The 21,241-nt window shown below is 49.3% G+C and overlaps 1 protein-coding gene across 4 annotated transcripts in view; it reads right to left on the reverse strand.

Annotated features, from left to right (window-relative positions):
• The window catches only part of ENPP6 (ectonucleotide pyrophosphatase/phosphodiesterase 6), a 125,200-nt gene that overhangs the window by 9,665 nt on the left and 94,294 nt on the right, over positions 1–21,241 (reverse strand). For 3 of the 4 annotated variants that reach the window (XM_002709327.6, XM_017338422.4, XM_051832802.3), the window contains 3 exons: positions 14,031–14,172; positions 13,136–13,315; positions 9,786–9,923 (listed from right to left, as the gene is read on the reverse strand). In XM_002709327.6, the coding sequence (XP_002709373.2) occupies positions 9,786–9,923; positions 13,136–13,315; positions 14,031–14,172 (460 nt within the window). Of the gene's footprint in view, positions 1–8,567; positions 8,804–9,785; positions 9,924–13,135; positions 13,316–14,030; positions 14,173–21,241 lie in introns of those variants that run through there. The other variant, XM_089325528.1, reaches the window with a different exon arrangement.

Consider the following 21,241-nt stretch of genomic DNA (forward strand, 5'->3'; position numbering starts at 1 on the left):
TGCATTCTGGGAATTTGTATTCCTCACTTCTTCCTTGTGGCTTCTCGTTGCTGTAGATCAGAAATGGTTGCTAAGCTGTAAAAGGAGATGCTTCAAGGAGGCAGAGGGCCAGCGGCTGCTGGGACAACATCCAGTCTCCGGCTCTTGCCCCGAGTCCCCAGACGACTTCTGAAGGGGGAGCTGAGTTTGTTGGAAGCCATCCCTTGTGGATTCCCTCCCTGGCCAGCGGAGCTGTCGTGGGGCTCTGTCCGCTTCCTCTGTTGTGCTGGGCGCTTCCCTTCTGCTGTTCCTCCCGTGAAAGCCACAGCAGTTGCTTCCACCCTGAATCCCGAGCGCTCGCTGCCCACATCGCAGCCTCCCAAGCCTGGCCGGGCATGGCTTGCCCTGAGCTTGTCCCGGGTGTCGCTCCTGGATGTTTGTGTTCTGCAGGTCAGGTTGAGGTGGGCGTTCGCTTCTTACGAATCTCTTGCAAGTGACAACCAGGATGTGCAACGAGGCATGGAAAGCCCTGGAAGCCATCCATCAGGCGTCGACCATGCGTCACGTGGAGTAGTTACAGCAGCCATTTCTGCTTGTTTATACTGATGACCGTGATGAGGTCAGGGCCTGTGTCCTCCATGGCTTTGTAACGCCCTGAGCAAGCAGCATGGGCCTCCTTCTCAGACGTCTGCCCAGGGCCCCAATGACAGCAGAATCAAGGCACACAGCAGGCTGCTCTGCAAAGCTTTCCCAGGTGGCGTGTCATTCTCGTTGGCCCGTGCCCAGGGAGATGGGCTGTTCCACATTTGACTGCCACCCCTCTTTCAACCACAAACAAAAAGCATAATTCTCCCAGGGTGTGGCTCAGGGACCCAAAAGCTCCCCAACTTCTCCTTGGGGCCTCTCAGTGGATCTCTAGGGCACTGGGGACCCCCCCTCGAAATCTGGTCAGATGACAATAAACGCAATGGAAAAACCTGTCTAAGGTGTGGTAGGGGCCTAGAAAATCAATCTACTGTATTTTCATTGGATGTGGCTATGAGAGCAGGAGGCTCCCTCCCTCCCCCAAATACAATAAACTTCTGTCAGTACCCCAGGCTGGGAGAGGCACAAAAGCATGTCCAAGGCACGGCAGGTTTCAGTGAGAACTCTCGTGACATGATGACAGGTTAGCCGGTTTGGGTGGCTGAGCTGCCAGGGTTCAGGCTGAGCTGATTTCCGCTGCAAACCGCGGTTTCTCCGATTTTGCAGCATTGCTATGCTCACTTGTCCAGAGAGCCTTCCTGTTTGTGGAACTCCACAGGGGCTCCCAGGCATGGCGGTTATGAACCTTAGATACGTGTTTGCCATACACCACTACAAAGACATGTCTCTAGCCATTTTCCCCTTTAATTGCTTGGCCCCGGGCCCCCGGCCTGACCCTGGAGAGCCCCTTGCCACATGCAGCTTGATCCTTGACAGGGAAAATGCCAGACAGCAAACTCAAGCAGGGATCAAGGGGAACAGAAGTTCCGGGAGCAGAGCACAGTGTTGCGGGGAAGCAGTGAGCGGACGGGGTTTCTTTTTCTTTTCCCTGGGCTCACGTAGGTTGACGTGTGCCAAGGGGGAGCGGGTGTGCGTGCACTCCCAGACAGCTCACACAGACGACCCTAATCACCACCAGAAAGCAAGCGGCTTCCAGCACACGACTTCCTGGAGCTCAATTAGTCGGGTCTGGACAATAGCACTGGAGCTGCCACTAGGACTCAGAAGCCATGTTTTCCAGATTGTCTTGATTTCCCCAAATATTTTGGGCCCATGCCTAACTGCCATTCAACCACAGGCTTTAGAATTGAGCTTGGCATTTCATATCCTTTGCCAGTTTTCAAAATAAATCTTTCCTCTGGAGAAAAATATTGGCCTCCCTTAGAAGCTTGGGCCTGAATTTACTGCCTTTCTCTCCACTCAGACAGGAGTCCAGGAAATCAACAACGAAGCACCAAGTTCCACAACCTTTCACTGCTTGCTCCATCCTACCTTTTGAGTGATAGTGGCATGAAGGAGGTGGACACTGACCTGCAGAGGGCACAGGAATTGGCCCCTGCACCGTGGCTGAGGGCCAGAGGGAGCTGATGTATCCCAGCTAGGAGAATTGTCATTACTGGTCCCGACACCATTTTCCTGTTGAAATCTCTGCTACAGGTACCAATAATTAGCCAGAAGCCACCACTGAAGGCTTGACTTAGCTTTGCTCTCAGTTTAATTGGTAATCGGTTGACAAACCTACAAAGTGAACAACCATCAATAACCTAGACTCAACCATCCCAAAATTTATAAATGCATTCAATCTACCAGCACGAGTTGAGATTCTACCGTGTACAAGTGTCTATGGCGAGAAACAAAGGCCAGGCTGCCAAAGACCTGCCCTCCAGGAGCTTCCCCCACCCCAGATTAGGGGAGTCCAAAAACCAACCAATACATCACCAGGTGGACTGAGTCGGGATCCTTTGGAAAGTCCAAGATGGAGGAAGCAGGGACTTGGTGGGTGGGATTCGAGTTGAGCTGGGAAGGACAGACAGGAGTGGGACGGTGAGTGAGGGCGTTCCAGGGACTCTGTTGACTATTTACTGAGCTGATGGAAGTTATCTTGCAAACGCACAGTTACCTTTTCTTGACCATTTAATTCTCAACACTTAAGTCTGAGGCGTTAGTTTCGCAAACATGAACCTGCTGGTGCAAGTATCTTCAACTCATCCATGCCGCTGACATGAAAAGAGAGGGCTGGGGGAGGCCAGGCGGGCTGCTGGGCACTTGTAGTTGGTTCTTGCAGGGTGGCATGGGCGTTCCTGCTCGTGTAGAGGAGCTGAGACATTTCCCGAGACCCCAAGGACACCCGGGCCCAGTCGCTAGTTAGGAAATGTGGAATCAGAAACACATTGAGCATTTTGATGAAAGGTTTGGTGGATTTTGGAGATCTGGATGGGCTGTGTGCTTAATGGTTATATTTGGATTCAGAACCTGGTTTGTAACTCTTAGATTTGTAACCTCCAACTCGGAGTCTCCATTAACTCAGCAAAACTGGCGTAGAGGTGCAGAGATAACCAGGAGGTGTGAGATTCAAGATAACTGTCTTGGTTACTGCCATTGTTGGTCAAAATGTTAAAAATAAGTATTTTGTGATGGATTTACTATCTTAGAAATGTAAATTTCTACATATGTAGATACATATGTAAATTGAAACTGGAGATAGTCAGTGGCTAATTCTAAAACTTCTAATGATCCAACAGTGATAAATGAAGATTACATTTTACAGCACTGTGTATTACTAATTAAAGGTGTATGACATTGATAGTCTCTCTATTCATGAGTCAAGATAAGAATGATAAGAATTTTTGTGGAACTACCTGTGAATCTGTTTTTCTCAAGAACTGTGAATTCTATTATTCTGAGAATTGTGGATCTGATCTGCCCCCACTGGACTTCATATAAAAGGCCCAGCCTTTCCCACGGCATGGCCGGATCATGCCCGTGCTTACCCGAGCAGCCCCGTCCCATGCCTTTCCTTGTCCTCACTCCCCACACTTGGCCACCTGCTCCATTCTTTCAATTCCTCTCATTCTTGAAGCTCCTTGCAGCCTCAGCTCCGTCAAGCATCCCTCCCGCCCAGTGCAGAGAGCGAGCCCACTCTCCCTGGCATCCTGAGGGTTTCAGCCTCAAGGTCACTTTCTCAGAGGAGCCTTCCTGCCTCCTCGTGGACACTGAGTTCCCTCTTCCCCCAGACACTTTCTTGCAGCAGCACGCTGTTTTCCTTTGCACGATGCATTTTCTAACTACGCAATCATTTATGAGTATGGCGTGCATGGTCAGTTAGTGCTTGGCTCCTTCTCTAGGTTGCAAGCCCCAGGAGGACAGGGACTTCCAGGGGCTCCCTACTGTGGAATTAGAACCTTGCATGGTACGTTTAACAAGTATTTGTGGAGTTTGACAGAGGAATGTTTGCTCAGGCATATGGCCTGCATGCGTGGAGGAGTGTACGTGAGTTTGGTGGAAACTATCCACGGTGTTTCCCTGCGCTGCTTTGTGCTGTGCTGCTGCCAACTCTCTCACGTGCCAAGGACTTGAAGCAGCTCTGGGCCTGTCTGTCTCCTATTTGTCTTTGGACTTCCATACACACTGTGACAACCCAATCTGCCCCCAGCCCATTTCCAAGAGGGGAGTGAGCGGTGGGGAGGTCAGCTGAGAAGTCCACGAGCACAAGCAAGCAGCACCAGTGGGGTCGACGTGTACAGGGCTCCGGGGCTCCAGGGAAGAGCGTGACCCTGGTCCTCTGGCAGGGAGGTGGAGGGAAAAGCCTTCCCAGGGGACAAGATCAGGAAAGATGCGTCATTTAGCCAGCCCCGTCTCCCACGCAGCCTTGAAAAGCCCGATTGGTGCGACAGGCTGGGGCTTGACCTCTGTGGGTGGTTGTGACTCTAAGAATACGAACGTCTTCAGGTTTCTGCCCTTGTGGGAGAGGAGAGCTGAGAAAGGACTCCCAGCAGCTGGGAATCCCGCCTCTGTGCTAAGCAGGGCAAGAGTGGAAGCCAGCTGGATGAGGTGCGTGGCCACACCGGACAATGGCGCACTTCCAGGTGATGGAGTAAATGTTTCCCTGCCTTTATCCTAAGCAGCCGCAAGATAAACTGACCTTGGTTAAGTCTTCCTGTGCGAGCAGTTGTCTCAGAAAGGTAGGTCTTCCATCCAATAGTTCACTCCCCAATTGGCCACAACAGCTGGAGCTGCGCTATCTGAAGCCAGGAGATTCTTCCAGGTCCCCCATGTGGGTACAGGGCCCTAGGTCTTGGGTCATCTTATACTGCTTTCCCAGGCCATAGCAGAGCTGGGTTGGAAGTGGAGCAGCCAGGTCTTGAATTGGCGCCCATATGGGATGCCGGCAATTCAGGCCAGGGTATGAACCCGCTGCACCACAGCGCCAGCCCCAGAAAGTTGGTGTTTATATGGGAATGGCATTTTGACCAAAGAGGCCAGATCTGAGACGTTTATGGGATAGCAGCTGCAAGGAGAAAGGAAGGGAGGGGTGGGACTCTGTTTGATTGGCTCGCGCCCAGCATCCACTTGCCCTGACTCAGCTGTTTTCCTAATCTTGTCTAAAGCAGAAAATGGACTCGTCTGCTACCCAGTGAGGTGGCTCTCAGGGCTGAGATCTTTGCTGCACACGTGAACTGTAATCTAGCGCCAAGGGCATCATCACTTGCACTGTGGGCTGGTGTGTAGGTTACAGAGAAAAACTCACCATTCTTGGGGCCAGCATGTGGCATCACAGATAAGGGTTAAGTTGTTGCCTGCAAAGCCCTTGTCCATATGCGCGCTGGTTTGAGTCCCAGCTGCTCCACTTCCTATCCAGCTCCCTGCTAATGTACCTGGGAAAGCAGAGGATGACCTGGATGAAGCTCTTGGCTTTGGCCTGGAGCAGCCCTGGCCTATGGCCATCTGGGCAGTGAACCAGTGGATGGAAGATCTCTGTGTCTCTCTTTTTCCCTAACTCTCTCTGTAACCATTCTTTTACCATGTGGGGAGAAATCTTGCTGATAGGAATATGAGCGAGTAATAGTTCTGGCACTAAGCAGGAACAAGGATATAGAATAATGTTTTCAATTTTCTGTAGTCAAGAAAGTGTAATAAGCAATAGAATGATGTTTTAAAAATCTGAGCCATTGAGAAAAGAATGGCATCTTGGGGGGAGATTTTTAAAGAGATAAGCCTTCCACGTTAAGGTAGAATCAGAAATGATCATCTTACATTGAACATCTTAAAAACAAGACTTCATAAAATTGAAGGATAGCAGAATTCAGCCCAAGAAACTAGGGTAGGAAAAAGAGTGACAAGAAGATACCTAAATTTCTCTTAAGTCTCAAGGACAATGATTTTCCAGGGAAACATCTGTGTTCCTATTATAGACACTCTTAGTTACACGATCACAATTAATTGTACTTTCCTGGTTGGACTGAGTGCTGGGAAGCTCAGAATGACATTTGTATTGCATTGTGGATTGTGTTTGCTATTTTCAGGACAAATGATGTCCACAATGCAGAGACAGTGAGAGATTAGAAATAGGACGCCAGGAGATACTTCATTCAAGATACCTATTGTCAGTTACCAAAATTTAAACAAAATTCTCTTGATGAATTTAGAATCTGAAAAATATGAAATAACTGTATGTGCCTATCAGTGAACTTGCAGAGGGCTCATTCCACCAATTCTAGTGACCCAGGCACGATGAATGACATCTTACAGAACTCATCATTACTATTGAAAGGCAGTAGAGAGGCCAACCTAGTCGCCATGCTACTGAGTCAACCCTAATCTTTCAGAATGAATCTTTCTTTTTCACACCCGTTGATCTGATTTCAGATGTGTTTCTTTTTTCGAACTGCACGGTTTGGAAATCACCTCATATCTTCCTTTTGAAAAACTCCTAAGCTTTAAAAAGCTGTTCAAGTAACGTCCGTAGGGAGGCTTTCTCCCTTTCTGTCCCGTGTGTTCTTCCTAAGTAATGCGCGGAGACATTGGGTAGCCCTTGCTGACTCACACACTCTTACTTTGGATCTTGTCCAAATGCTAGAGGATTTCAAAAAATTTGTGGAAAATGGAATTAAGTGATAAGTTACTTTTAGTGCAAAAGTGCTTTGAAATTCATGCATAGTTTTTTCATAACATGTAGAGTCCACGAACATTTTGAAAACCCCTCACATGTATGGATTTCAATATTCTGTGCCCAAATAATGTTATCTTTGAATTCCATCTTCTATAAACTTTCTGAAGTACTCTCACATGTGTGTCTTCATGCTGTGCCTATAAAAGTGACATATACTATGATATAGGGGGCTTCAAAATTTCACAGAAAAATGTGTGTTATGATAAGACTATGCATGGATTTCAAATGTTGCACCAAAAATAAAATTATGGTTTCATTCCATTTTCCCATGAACTTTTGGAAGCATCCTCCTGTGTACAAGAACCATTTGGCCTCGCCCACAGAAGACACAAGACTGCCACTTTCCCGAAGGGGGACAAGCACACTCATTCGTCAGTATCCAAGGGAGACTGGTTCTAGGATCCTCCCGACCAGATACCACAATCTCAGGATGCTCAAGTCTCTGACACAGAACAGCACAGCACACAATCTTCTCATATATTCAAGCCATCTCTAGATTACTTATCATTCCTAAGGCAACGCCTGTCTATCACCTCACATCACGTTTGCTGTATTCCGCATACCACTTGGTACACAGCAAGTTCTGATCTTTGGGACTTGTTGGAAGTTTTTTCCCCCAGATAGTCTCGAACCATGGTTGCAGAATCCCCAGATATACAGAGGCCTGTACTTGGACCCCCAGTGGTGTGGGAGACAGGGTGGGCACAGACCAGGTGGAAACAGGGCCAGCGCCAGGAGGAAGGCCCCTGAGTGGACGCTGTCTGAATGCTGCAGCTGGCACAGTGCTTCTTGCATCTCCTCTTCTTTGCTGTCTTTTGTTTCAGGGGCCCGGCCAGCCTAATTCCCAGCCTTGCACCACGATTGTCCTGTAAGGGCGGCCCCTGGCATTTCAGCACAGTTTCAGCCCTCAGTACCCAAGCTCTCCACAGTGGGAATGTTCAAGCCACATCGGTCAGTTCGTTGATGAGCTGCAGGACGTTGCTGGTGGACTGTGGTGCAGCTCAGGAAGTTTAAGTACCAGGACCTCTCACTTGTAGGGGTGTCTTCCAAGTGCCTGGACCTAATTTTGCATTTATAATTATGTATTCTTTTTCTTAAAGAGAAATCCCTTTCACCCAAATTCTGTAATAGTCAGGGACCACCCCCCCACACCCCAAACCTGTAGCAGCCCCTGGCTCTGGGATAAATATTTTGCTTCCTGATAAAAGGACACATGTAAGTGTGTCCTTCCTTCGTGCTTTGGGAATTCCTGAGGGGATGTAATGCCTGGAGCTGCAGCACCCATTCTGTGACCTTGAAAGGAAAGGTAAAAGGATTGCAGACAGATTGGCTCAGACTTGGTATCACTGAGCTGCTGGATTAAATGACCCTGACACTGCCTTCATCCAGACTTCTAGGTATGTGAGGCCTTAAATTTTTTTTTTCAAAACCACATTTATTCAAATAGTTTATGGCTGATAACCGAAAGCATGTTTACTCATACCCCATGGCTCCTATCACTGAGTTTTTGTTATTCATTGGAAAGACTTACATCTTCTTGCTGGGTGTGCTGTTGCCAAGACACCATGTTTACTCCCAGACTGAACCTCTAGGGACAGGACATCTGGCCAGAGCACTTTACCCGAGCTGGCCCACCCCACTGCTGGGGCCCCAGATCTTTCCCACTGCAGCTGAGATGGCACTCAGTAGATGCCCAGTCTCCATGGTGGCCTCCGGTTTTCCCACTCCCACCTACGCCTGGTTTGAACCAAATTACTGCCTGCCAAGTACCCCTGAGTTCTTGCACTCTCGCTCCCTACTTGGACCCACCATCTCCGTGCAGATGACATGCGCTAAGCGTGAGAAAGTAGAGTAGGTACAGGTAGTCATGCTTGGAAATGAATGCCACCTAATGGTCAATTAACCCTCACAAGTTTATTTGCTTTTGCGAATTCAAAGCATTTCCACCAGAACACCATAAATTAGACAGCAAGCCCTTTGTTGCCGCGGGGAAAGTCAGCCTTACACAAGGCACTTGGAGAGGCGCTGGTGACCCGCGGCGTGCCGGCATGTGTGCACAGTGCGAGAGCCTGAGAAAACCATCTTGAGGGACAAGGCTGCGGGCCCAGAACGCCCTCCCTGCAGGTGAACCTGAAAGCTGTGTGACAAAGTGAAGGGAAGCATTTTGGTTCTCGGGGTGGGGGGCGGCCTGAAGGGGCCAAGCACCCTCCTGAAGACCTTTCGAATCACGAGGCCTAGGAGGCCAAAGCCGTTCTCTGCACCGCGCAGCCGACGTTTTTCACTGGATCTGTTTTGTTCTCAGTGCCTCCGTGAACGGGGGCTGTCTGAGAGCACACAGAAACCTCCGTCTTCCCTGCCCTCGTCCCTAACCCAGTATTTCTGCTGCTCACTCACTCCTTGCCTGCCCTTTGGTGGATGATTTACTAGTCTTAGATCATACACTTGGTTGGCCTCCCCCGATATTGTCATATGCCTCTCTCCTCTGCCCCGTAGTATGACCTAGCCGCAGCCTACCTTCAAACTCATCTCTAAAATAACCCATGTTTGACCACAGACGCCCTGAATGTCACAAATTGGTACAAGAGCCTGGTGAGCCTGGACTCCACGCAGACAGGGACATTGGGGTTTGGACCAAAACTGCAAGATCAGCTCCTCTGTAAAGTCAAGTTGGCAAACTGGAGGCCTGGACCTGCGCAGTGTTGTTCGTCAAACATTCCTCCAAAAGGTGAAAGCGAGGCTGAGCCTCCCCCTGCCTTTGACTGCCCTAAAGCAAATGCTTGGGGTCACAGTAATTGTTCCGCTTTAAACTGAACAGGTTGCGTTGCAAGTCTGTGTAATTGAGTTAAGGCCCATCTGTGAGAATACAGCGAGTCTGGAGCCATGAAGTCCGCGCGATGACTCCAGGTTCACGGCTACAGTTTGAGTCTACAAAGTCATCTGATCTGCATTTCTGATTCTCTAGGGCAGGAAGTAGGGCCAGCAATAACACGTAGGTGGTAAAAACGAAACAACAGCACAAAAAACCCTCTTGTGTTGTAGAAGCTAAATATATAGAATTTACTTTTGGATAGAATTTGAATAGTGAACAAACTGTCATATATGGTATAGTTACCTCGGTTATGAACCACCCTTCGTCGGCCACCAAGGTCAAAGGAGAGACGAATCTCCCTTTTTTGTAAAAGAACCTGCTTGGTATGGCTTCCTTCTCGTACACGGTCATGTGTTCCACTCGGCTCAGTTTGTTATACACCTGCAAAGAAAAGCAAGAAGGACCAGTTTGGCACTCTTTCTGAAATACACTTAGGGACTTCAAAAAGTTAGCAGCAAATGGAATGAAAAGATAAATTTGTTTGGGTGCAAAAAAAGTTGAAATCCATGCCTAGATTTTTCACAGCATGCATTTTTCTTGAACTTTCTGAACACCTCCTGTGCATGGATCTCAAAATATTTTTGCATCAAAATAAGCATCTTTTAATTCCAGTTTTCTGTAGCATTAAAAAATATCCTCATAGGTGAATATTGTACCTGGGGAGGAGGAGACTTTACAAGTCAAGACCAAAGAAATGACTAAAACATCTGATAGATTTGACTTCATAAATATGAGAAACACCTGTCATTGCTCAGGAAACTGGGCTGCTTATCGAGCAAGGCTGGAAACTCTAAGAAATTAACCTCCAGTCCAGGAGTGTAGTGAAAAACCTTTGCACGTGTGTGTGCAAGCTTGTGGAGGAATACATATTGCAAACTGGAGCCCAAACGCCCAGCAACAGAAGCCACAAGGGAACCCAGTGTGGTTCTGCCCTGGAATATTACACAGCGATGAAGACAAGTGAATCACAGCTATGAAGGCATGAAAAACCATCTCAGGGATCTCGGTTTGAGGGAAAATAGAAAGCAAATTGTAGAAGAATACAGATTTGGGGCCTACACTGTGGCACAGTTAAGCGGCTGCTTGGGGTGCCAGCATCCCATGCCACAGGGCTTATTCAAGTCCCAGCTGCTCCTCTTCTGATCCAGCTTCCTGCTAATGCATCTGGAAAGGTAGCAGATGATGGATCAAGTACTTGGGGGCCTGCCTCCCATGTGGAGGACCAGGATGGAGTTCCTGGCTCCTGGCTTCAGCATGGCCAGCCCTGGCTGTTGCAGCTATTTGGGGGAGTGAACCAGCAGATGGAAGATCTCTTTCTATCTCTCTCCCTCTCGCTCTCTGTCACTCTTTCAAATAAATAAATCTTTTTTAAATGAAAAATATAAAGAATATAATTCCTATCATAACATATTCAAGAAACTATAAACCCAAACTCTAAGTGGGTAAACTTTCTATAAAGAGAAATTATAAAGAAATATGGTAACTCACGATTTAGGACAATGTTTTCTTCTAATGGGGCAGGAAAGGCTGTGGGGTGTGGGAAGGCCCCGCAGGTGATGTCACAGGGAGTGATAATGTTCTACTTTTAAAATGTGTAGTGAATGTAAGGTGTCTGTCACAGCATTGTATTTCTTATGCATCTTATAACAATTTTGGTATATGTACTCAGTAACTAACAAACATATTTCAAAAATCCAATCATGTCAAAATGCTTTACTAAAAGCAATGAGAAATTGGCTGACCTCATGCTAAATGCACAAAGATCAAAGAAAAAGGGTTTGCTTTTTAATTTGACCTAGAGAGTATGTTCTACCTACATGTGAACCTTAAAAGTACTAATAATTGGTTGCCATTAATTACATGACTAATTTCACGATGAGGATGTAAACTTTGTTACACAACTCCCATATTTAAGAACATCTTCTATATTGTGGAGAAAATTAAAATCAACTGTCGACTTGCTGGCTTTTATCCAAATTCCTGCATATAACCATATACTATTGAGCTTATCAACTCTACTCTGAAAGATAATTTGTCTCTAGGCCATTTAGTAGAAGGTTTCTGATGGCTTGGTGAGTTATGATTTCCTCCTTAAGAAAACCCAGGGCTCTTAAGGAAAGCAGGGCGCTTTTGCAGAAAGATTTTTGGAGAACTGAAAAATCCGTCACATACAAGAGCTCTCACAAGTGGCTCCGTCCATCGCTTGATCATCCAGACACAGTCCCCTCCCCCCTGAAGAAGCCACCAGGCACTTCCGGCTGCTGGCAATGCTAGACTGGAAGCGCCCGGTCGGAGGAAGCTGCCCCCAGCTCCTAAGCTACTGATGCCCAAGCACGGTGGAGACGGCACACTCCCCCCTGCCAACTTGGAGACAGGACCGCCTTCCTTGCCAAGGAAAACAGAACTAATTTTCGAGACGCAGCCGAGATGTAAAATATTCTTTCTGATATCGTCCAGGGAGTCCATGGAGTGGGGGGAGGGGGGACGGGTCAGCAAATTTGGAACCACCACTTCCTGATGAGGGAGGCTGGGGAATGGGTATGGGTCTAGAGGGGCGGTAGGCAACTGCCCTCCTCAGAGTAGACTGATTTGGGAGGTCTCTGCTATGGCAGGTGCGGCCATCAATGCTGCCCTGAGGGTGGGTGACGCGGCGGCCCAGGGGCCTCTTTCTGGCACCTCTGGAGCAGCCTGGCCTCCCCTGGGAAGACAGTTGCTTCCTGGTTCAGATCAGTTTTATCTGGGAGTGAGCAGAGGCCACAAAACCGGTATGGGGAGGGGGCGAGGTGAGGCGGGGAGGGGAAGGGTGCAAGCCGGGGTGCCGGTTGCTCCTCCCCGTTTTCTCATGCTGGCTTACTGCAAACTGCCAGCTGTAATTACTTGTCTAAGAAGAGGGTGCTGAGCTCCTGGAGGGCCCTCACTCCCACTGTGGGAACGCGGCCACACCCTATTGGGAACAGGCTCCTCTGACCGGTGCTGTCACGTAGAGTCTGCAGGGAGCTCCGCCTGCCTCTCTCTGTGGGCTTCCTCGTGCGCCATGGCAGCGCAGGTTACATCTCCACTCTCACCGGCAGAGAAGGAGCAGGCACCGGGGCAGGGCCAGGGCGCTTGTTCCGTTACTGGTGGTTGACAAGGCCGGGATTTGAAGATAAGCCATGCGGCTCCTGAGATAAGGAGCCCACCTGCCCGCTGCACACATGCGGCCTCGGCTCCCATCACTCAGCCCCTCCTGATCGCCAGCCCCGGGAAGAAAAGGGATCAGACTGGCAGCTCCCTCCCGAGGCCTGTCTGCATCTGATATTCCCCTCATTTGCCTAAGAAGTCTAAGAAAATAGTCCTCCTGAGGACTGGCTGACACATCCTTTATATCATTTAATTTTCATAAACGTCAATGAGTCAGATAGCATTGTGCCCATTTCACAGGAGAACAGACAGAGTCAGGGGTGATGAACCACTCAACAGAAGCCACTGAGGCGGCGAGTGAAGGCCAAGCAGGGTCCTGTGCCTCCAGTGTGCCCTGCGCTCCGGGCTGCGGACAGCGGGGAGGTGACAGCGCACAGCGTGGTGGCGCAGGGGGACACTTTGCTGTGTCTTGCCTCAGAGTGCTTCCCAGGGGCCGGCCACAGGCTCACGACGGGGCCTCGGTCCTTCACTTGCTGCAGGTCCCCCAGGCTGATGTACTGATTCAGCTCAATCACTTTGTCCATCCAGAAGATGTCTGTCATGCCATGGTCTGAGAAGATGATGACGTTCAGGTCGTCCTGCAGGCCCCGCTCCTGCGGGTGACAGAGGCAGTCGTTACAGCAGCGACAGAGGACAGCGGCCTGGGTGCTTAGGGAAGCCCCAAGCAGATGCCCTTTAAAACCCCGGGCCGCAGGCAGATGGATGGATGTGGTCTCCATTCGGAATGTGCTCCTCCACCCTTCGACCCTCAGGGGCCATGGCTTAGTATCACCAGCCGAGCGTTTAGGGGAGGGCGAGCATTTAGGGGAGGGGCCCCATTCCAGTGTGTGCTAAGAGGTAAGATGTTCAAGGTCCACTCTGTTTTCACCTCCTTTGGCCCTTTCGACAAGCGTGTGCGGCAAGAGGAGGCTTCGCGCTTGCCCATAGCGCAGGTGTAAGAAAATAAAGCACAGGAGACCACCAAAGCAGAAATCAAAAATCAACTCCCCACCACCCCGCCAAAAAAAAAAAAAACACATGCTTTCAGTCCTTCAGCCAGAACTAGGTCTGCCTGTCACATCCACATGAAACTGGACACCAGGCTTATTAGGACTCTACAGAACTGGGCCATGTCCCCAGCCAAGCCAGGTAATAGCACGCATCTAGGTCATGTCGATCCCACTGGCCTGGCTGCGGAACGAGGCGTCTCTCAGTGCTTCCAGAGGCTTCGTGCAGAGCAAAGAAGACAGCAAAGCCTTGTGCTGGCCTAGTAAGGCGGCTGAGGTGCAGGGAGTGGCAGGAGGGGTCCGACTGGGGGCTTTGGCTCACCTGCATCCACTGGGTCATGTACTTCAGGACAGTGTCCACAGCCTTGAGTGCGTCTTTCCTCTGAGTGGAGGAAGGGCCGTAGTGGTGGCCTTCCACGTCGATGCGCTCGTGGTAGATGGCCGCCAGGTCGGCCCGGCCGCTCCTGGAGGGAGCAAGGAGAGGAGGCCAGGTGAGGGTGAGGGCTAACACCAGCTGCCCATCCTTGCCCATCTCTTGGTCAACTGGCATTGCCCATCGTGCCCTCACAGAGCAAGGAGGTGATCATCTTCATAGCTCCGTCCTCACCTCCTGTTGTCACTGGGGAACTAGAAGCAGCCATTTGAGTAACTCCCATTCAATTACTGCCATGCTCCACTGTAGTGTAGCAGGTAAAGCCGCCTACAGTGCTGGCATCCCATATGGGCGCCGGTTTGAGTCCCTGCTGCTCCTCTTCTGATCCAGCTCTCTGCTATGGCCTGGGAAGGCAGTGGAAGATGGCCCAAGTCCTTGGGCCCCTGCACCCACGTGGGAGACCCGGAAGAAGCTCCTGGCTCCTGGCTTTGGATTGGCGCAGCTCCGGCTGCTGCAGCCAAATGGGGAGTGAACCAGCAGATGGAAGACCTTTCTCTCTGTCTCTGCCTCTCCTCTCTCTGTGTAACTCTGACTTTCAAATAAATAAATAAATATTTAAAAGAAAATTACTGCCATGCTCCAGGGTCTGGCTGAGGGGCAAGGTTAAGCTCCGAATCACCACAGCCACCCTATGGGAGGTTTAGGATCCGTGCTCTGTGGGGCCAGCTCCACAGTTGGCATCCAGTGAACTCCAGCAGTGAACACACCTCGCTGTGCCCAGGAAGACCTTGACTCTGACCCAACACCCCTGATGACCATGGTATGGATGGCAAAAATCCAAGCTATTTAGCTCTCCAAGCCAGGCCAGGAAAGGCTCGGATCTGGCGACCCAGGTGGCAGCAGGGGTTTGTAGAGTGAGGAAGGGAAGGGAAAAACCGTGCTGCCCTCCACACAGGGATGCCCCTTCCCAGCTCCGGCTTTGCCACAACCTTCCCATAAATAGATCAGAACAATGAGGAGGAGGACGATAACGATGATGGTGGTGGTGGCAACTGGCAAAAGCTGGGGGAAAAAATGGAAGAAAAATTAAACTTCTCTGCTTGGAATTTCCAACGAATTGGTGAACCAGGTGGGCATCAGGGGCCCAAGTGCTTGGGCCATCTTCCATTGCTTTCCCAGGCATATTAGCAGGGTGCTGGGTCATCAGCAGAATGGCTGGGAATCAAAATCAGAGCTCTGATATGGGATGTGGTGTGGTGTCGCCAGCAGCAGCTTAACGCGCTGCGCCATGACACTGATGGTGGCGATGCCAGCGATAGCCTGTGAACCTTCACACTGAGCTGCCGTAGCTCAACTGTTTGTCTGCTTCTCTCTCTAAACAGTGAGATTCTTTCACCTTAGAGGTGATGGTTCATGCTTGGTTGTATTTGTATCTCAGCTGTAAGCTAGCATTTAGCATACAGTAGGAGCTCTATAACTGACTGCTAAAGGAATAATAGCAAATGCTCCATCAGTGATGAATTCTATGTGCCAAGCACTAGTCAAGGCAGGATTCAAAGCCAGAACCAGCTGACTCCACACCTATGAACACAGCTAGTGAATCCTACAAGGGAACTCAGCAGCCCACGCCAGCGGGAGAACATTCTGCTCAGCCGAGCTGATCTTTTGCCAGTGGTTCTTATTCTCGCCCAAGACCCCCACCAAAAGTAGCACAGTGAACCGAATCACTGTCACTCTCAATGCGTGCGGGCTCCGTGTCTGGGGGTGGAATGGGTCCCCAACGTCCAGAGCGCCCGAGGACTATCCTCAGAGGGAAGCACTGGCGGATCTCGCAGGTGAGATCCGCCTACCAGCACTGATGCAGTTACTGCACGCATTTTCGAGGGCACTTTGGTGTCAAGAGAAGTGAAATCGTCAAATGTTCCATTCTCTTTTTAGAGAAAAAAAAAAAAAAGGCCAGTCAGTAGCAAGCACCATTACCACCCTCTCCCACGATGTCAGGTTGTTATTTAGGGGTCCTGATGTTATCATTATTCATATTTGCTAATGTGCGAATGACTAATCCAAACTCCCTCTGCATCTATAGAATACAGCAGAGAACATTAAGTCATTCCAGGGGCCCACAGCTGTGTAGGTGGGGGCCAAATGTTCGCACCAGGTAATGGCGTTTCCATACGTACGCCTGAACTTTTTTGAGGCCCACGTTCATTACACGGATGGGGCCCACAGTGCTTCCTCCAGCACTGTGTTTGAACAGAGTGGACCCGCTGTAAAACCTGCCCTTCAGCTAAGCCTCAGATCTGATATGCTTTATGTGCCTGCATCTGTAGCTTTCCAGATGTGCAGAGCTGCACAGTGCATCATCTGCTTCGGTGTCCACAGCTAATACTGGGAAAACCCTATTTAATACAACGCAGATTTCCTTGGGTTAGGAGTCCTGGCCAACGAGGTTCGTGCGGCATTCCAGTTCAGAGCGACGCTCCTGGGTCTCTTCATTTCAGACACCTCACCTGCGGCAGCAGTCACTGGGCTGCTTCCTACGTGGTCAGCAAGCCCGTAAGTATCACAGCTCACCTGATGGCTGTGTGTCAGGAAGCTCAGTGCCAGATGCTGAGGGGATGCTGGATACGGCCGCTTGCAATTCAAGGATTACACACGTGCCTTTCGTGGCAGGACTCTAGGTTGAAGGTCATTGATTCATGGGGGACTGAAGTCCCCAAGGGACCAGAGCTCTTGCCGGGCTGGAGTTGAGCTGACACATTTTTGGTGGCCAGCTGTTTTCCACATGGCTCTGGTATCCATCACGGGTCAGCTCGTTCGTCATGGACTGGTTGGGTGAGGAGAGATGGGTGGAATTGCCTGCAGATCTGCTCTTGGCCGTTTGCAGCTCCGAAGCCCAGGAATCGTGCCAGAAGGACATGTGGCCATCAGCCCAGTTCCCTGCGAGCCACAAGGCGCCCCCAGTCCTGGGGTTTCAGGGACACCCAAGTCTCCCATCATCTTATGATCTTGTCCAGATTGCTTTGAAATGAAAAAAAATTTCATAATGTCTCATCATTTTCCTCACTGAAAAAATGTGTTGGAAATAGAGACTTCCAGAGAGAGAGAGAGAGAGAGAAGTGAAGGCAATTTAAAGGGATGATTGGTTATTTCTCTTAAGAAAATTGATCAAAAACTTAGAAATAAGGCCCCCCATGACTACCTTTTCAACACCATATTAGAACACTGTCCAACAACTTGCTTAAGTGGCACCAGATTTAACTACTGACTAGTGTTCCGTCTCTCATTTTAGCTGTTAAGTATTAGGGGACTGGGAGGATGAAAATCTATTTCATCCAAGAAAGCAGTCCCCCAAATTATAGTTTAATTATTCTTTACAGTATTAAGCATCTGCTGATACTTCGAGCCCTCCATTCCCCATCATTCTTTTTCTGTGTGTGTGTGTGTGTGTGCGCGCACGCGTGCACATCTCATACGCTCCTTTCACCCAGCTTGGTCACCCTCGTGGTTCTCTGAGTAATACATTACGTTGAACTTGGGCAGAGTTTTCATATAAAGATGTAGTGAGTCCGTGACAAAGTTTTCATTTTGCAAATGACCTTTTGATAAGGGCACAGGAAATAGACGAATCTAGGTTCAAATTGGACTTTTCTTCTTACTCTCTTGGAGGTCTCAGATGAATGGCAAAAACATCTCCAAGGTTTAACGTCCCCATCTGGAAAATCCACTCGAACGGTTATGTTGGGTATGCAGTGAACTGGTGTTTGTATAGTGCTTGACACAGGGCAAAGGCGAGAAGGGGAAGAACTGCCTCCCATCTCCCTTCCTTCCAGATGGCCCTGGAATGCTTTTCCTGAGTGGTGTGCTGAGCTGGGAGCACTTGGTCTCTGCGGAACCTGAGCCTGCACTCTTGCCCCTCCTTTCTTTCAGTCCACAGGGAGGAGCAGCCAAGGCCACGATGTTTGTGCCGGTTTCCTGAGGAAAGAACTCTTTCTCCCTTCGCTCCTACATTAACACCAGCAGCCACTGATTCTGGGATCCTGAAGGAACTCCTTGGGAGCCGATGTCAACAGCCTGGAATGTGGCCGAGGACATCAGCTCTTTCCATCATTCCTGCAGCCCAGTTGCTTCCTGACCAAGTCCTTGTTTAGGTGCACGGTCAGCCTGCCAACAGATCAGCCGGGAAGTAGGCGCCTGGCCCCCTCCAGGCGGCCTGGGCTGACTGGGACTGCTGCCCTGCGCCCTCTGCCACTTGGCCCAGACGCTCCTTGAAGCTAATTGCACTCTTAGCACCAGGATCTTTTTTTCTTCCGACTGAAGCATGAATATCCTGCATCAGCAATTCTAGGGCTGGGTTAAGCAATGTGGATCAGAAAATTACTTTCTGGTTTGAGAGGCAAGGTGCAGGGGTGGTACCTACGAGTCTCCAGGGGTGGTGGCGGGGCACAGACAGCACCACAGTGACTGCCAAATGCATGAAGTGCTGAGCAGGCTTCAAAGGCCACCACCCAGGCCCAGGCCCAGGCCCAGGCCCAGCCCCAGGGTGGTGGTGCAGAGCACAGTGACCAAGAGATGGTCCTTTTCCCATGTGGTTCTGCTTCCGGGCATCTTAGAAGTGTGGGTGTAGAGGGCTGAGGGGTTGACTCGGGAGCACAGCTGGCCTCTTGTCTGCAGGGAATATGTTCCAGAACACACAGTGGGTGCCTGAAGCTGCACATAGTACCTAGTCCTGTTTATCTATACTTTTTCCTATCTGCACCTATGAGGTATTTCAAAAAGTTGGTGCAAAAATGCAAGTAAAAGATAGGTTTATTTTGCTGAAGAAGTTTGGAAATCCAAGCATAGTTTTTTCAAAATACACATCTCCAATAAACTTTTTAAAGACCCCTTGTATACACCTATGATAAATTTGAATTTATAAATTAGGCACAGTAGGAGATCAACAACATTAACTCATAATGAAATAGGACAACTGTCATAAATGCTGCAATAAAAGTTATATGAGTGGAGTCTCTCTCTCAAATACCAAATTTTCCATTTAATAACTTCAGATTGCAGCTAACTGTGAATAGCTGAGAGCTTGGAACGTGAAACCACGGGTAAGGGAAGACCGTGCTGGTTTTCCGTCACTCTGCACCTGGCAGAGGCCGCAGGAGACCAGGCCTGAGCCTGTGGGAAGAGTTCACAACCTACCTGCTTGGGTGATGCAGGCAGGGCATTTAGCCCCCAGAGAGTCAGTGGCCTCTTGTGAACTGGGGCAACATCTACACCATATGGTGGCGGGAAAACCAGATGGGTTAATGGAACTACAGCCCTCTGACACGGTGCCAGGAGATGGTGTTAAGGTGTCAGTTCTTTTCCCCTTCTCCTTTCCTCTGTTAAAATGCTGCCCAAGTTCAAAGGTCACATCTCACCAGGGTACACTTTGAATCAATAAAACTTTATGCAGGCCAGCATTGTGGTGCAGCAGGTTAAACCACTGCTTGCGATGCCAGCATCCCACATGGCAGCATTGGTTTGAGTCCTGGCTGCCCAGCTTCTGATCCAGTTCCTGGGACGGCAGCAGAAGGTGGCCCAGGTACTTTAAAGAGTCCTAAAGGCTGCCACCCATGTGGAAGACCTGGATGGAGTTCCTGACTCTTGGCTTCAGTCTGGCCCAACCCCAGCCATTGCAGCCATTTAGGGAGTGAACTAACAGATAGAAGAACTCTCTCTCTCTTTCAAATCAATCAATCAATCTTTAGAAAAGTGAAGCTTCATGTACATGGAAAGACAATGCCTAGATCAAACGTGGATGACACACAACTTTGCCAACAGGCGTGTGCAGCTTGCTGACTGCACTCCGCCGAAATGTTCTTGGGTAGGAATCCATGTTCAAGGTCTTAACGCCCTCTGCTGCTTTCTGCCAAAGGCTGTCTATCCTGTGTCCCTTTCTCTCTGCTTCTCAGACAGTAATAAAGTGGACAAAGACATTCTGTGACTTGGGGACATGTGTGTCTTTGTGCACTTACATATGAAAACTGCTCCTAAGATGGTAGCTGGGAGTTTGAGATTGAGCTGAATCGAAACCAAGAGGTGATCTGTGGCTAAACGACTCACTCCTCCTTCTGGGGCTCTCTAAAGGAGAGATATATAGTGATACATCTTTGCCTACCTACACATACCAAGAGACTTATTGATTCCCTTGAGCCCCATGACTGTGGGGACAAGCTTCTAAACACAAAGTGATCTTGATTGTTCTAGACTGTACGTCTCCATCATTAATCTCACTTCTGAATAGGATAGAGGTTGGATTTTTTTAAAGAAAAATTTGGGGCCAGTGCCGTTGCACAGTAGGTTAATCCTTCGCCTGCAGTGCTGGCATCCCATATGGGTGCCGGTTCTAGTTCTGGCTGCTCCTCTTACAATCTAGCTCTCTGCAGAAAGCAGCAGAGGGCGTTAAGACCTTGAACATGGATTCCTACCCAAGAACATTTCGGCGGAGTACAGTCAGCAAGCTGCACACGCCTGTTGGCAAAGTTGTGTGTCATCCATGTTTGATCTAGGCATTGTCTTTCCATGTACATGAAGCTTCACTTTTCTAAAGATTGATTGATTGATTTGAAAGAGAGAGTTCTTCTATCTGTTAGTTCACTCCCTAACTGTGTGGCCTGGGAAAGCAGTAGAAGATTACTCAAATTCTTGGGCCCCTGCACTCGCGTGGGAGACCTGGAAGAAGCACCTGGTTCCTGGCTTTGAATTGGTGCAGCTCTGGCCGTTGCAGCCATTTAGGGAGTGAACAAGCGGAAGGAAGACCTTTCTCTTTGTCTTTTCCCCTCACTGCCTATAACTCTACCTCTCAAATAAATAAATCAAATCTTTAAAAAAAAATGTGGCTTCATAACCAGTCCTTTATTCCATTTTGTAAGGGGGTCATGAGACATGTTCAAATTATGCGCAGGTTGGGTAGAGGAGATGTTCCCATTTTATTGGGGTTTGGGGACGTGGAGAGCCTAAATCGTCTACTGCCTTCCACAGGCAGTATCACCTGGCCTGTTATTTTTCTTCTGTCTCCCTAATTTCAAGTACTAACGAGTTATAGTTTTGACAGGTTTGTTTTCCCACCTGCTATTCAAAGGGGCTCTTCCTGATGGACTGCTAACTTTGGGAGAACAAAGAAC

The sequence above is a fragment of the Oryctolagus cuniculus genome, chromosome 2 (assembly GCF_051225735.1).
Source record: "Oryctolagus cuniculus isolate XC-2025 breed Fujian yellow rabbit chromosome 2, ASM5122573v1, whole genome shotgun sequence".
NCBI lineage: Eukaryota > Metazoa > Chordata > Mammalia > Lagomorpha > Leporidae > Oryctolagus > Oryctolagus cuniculus.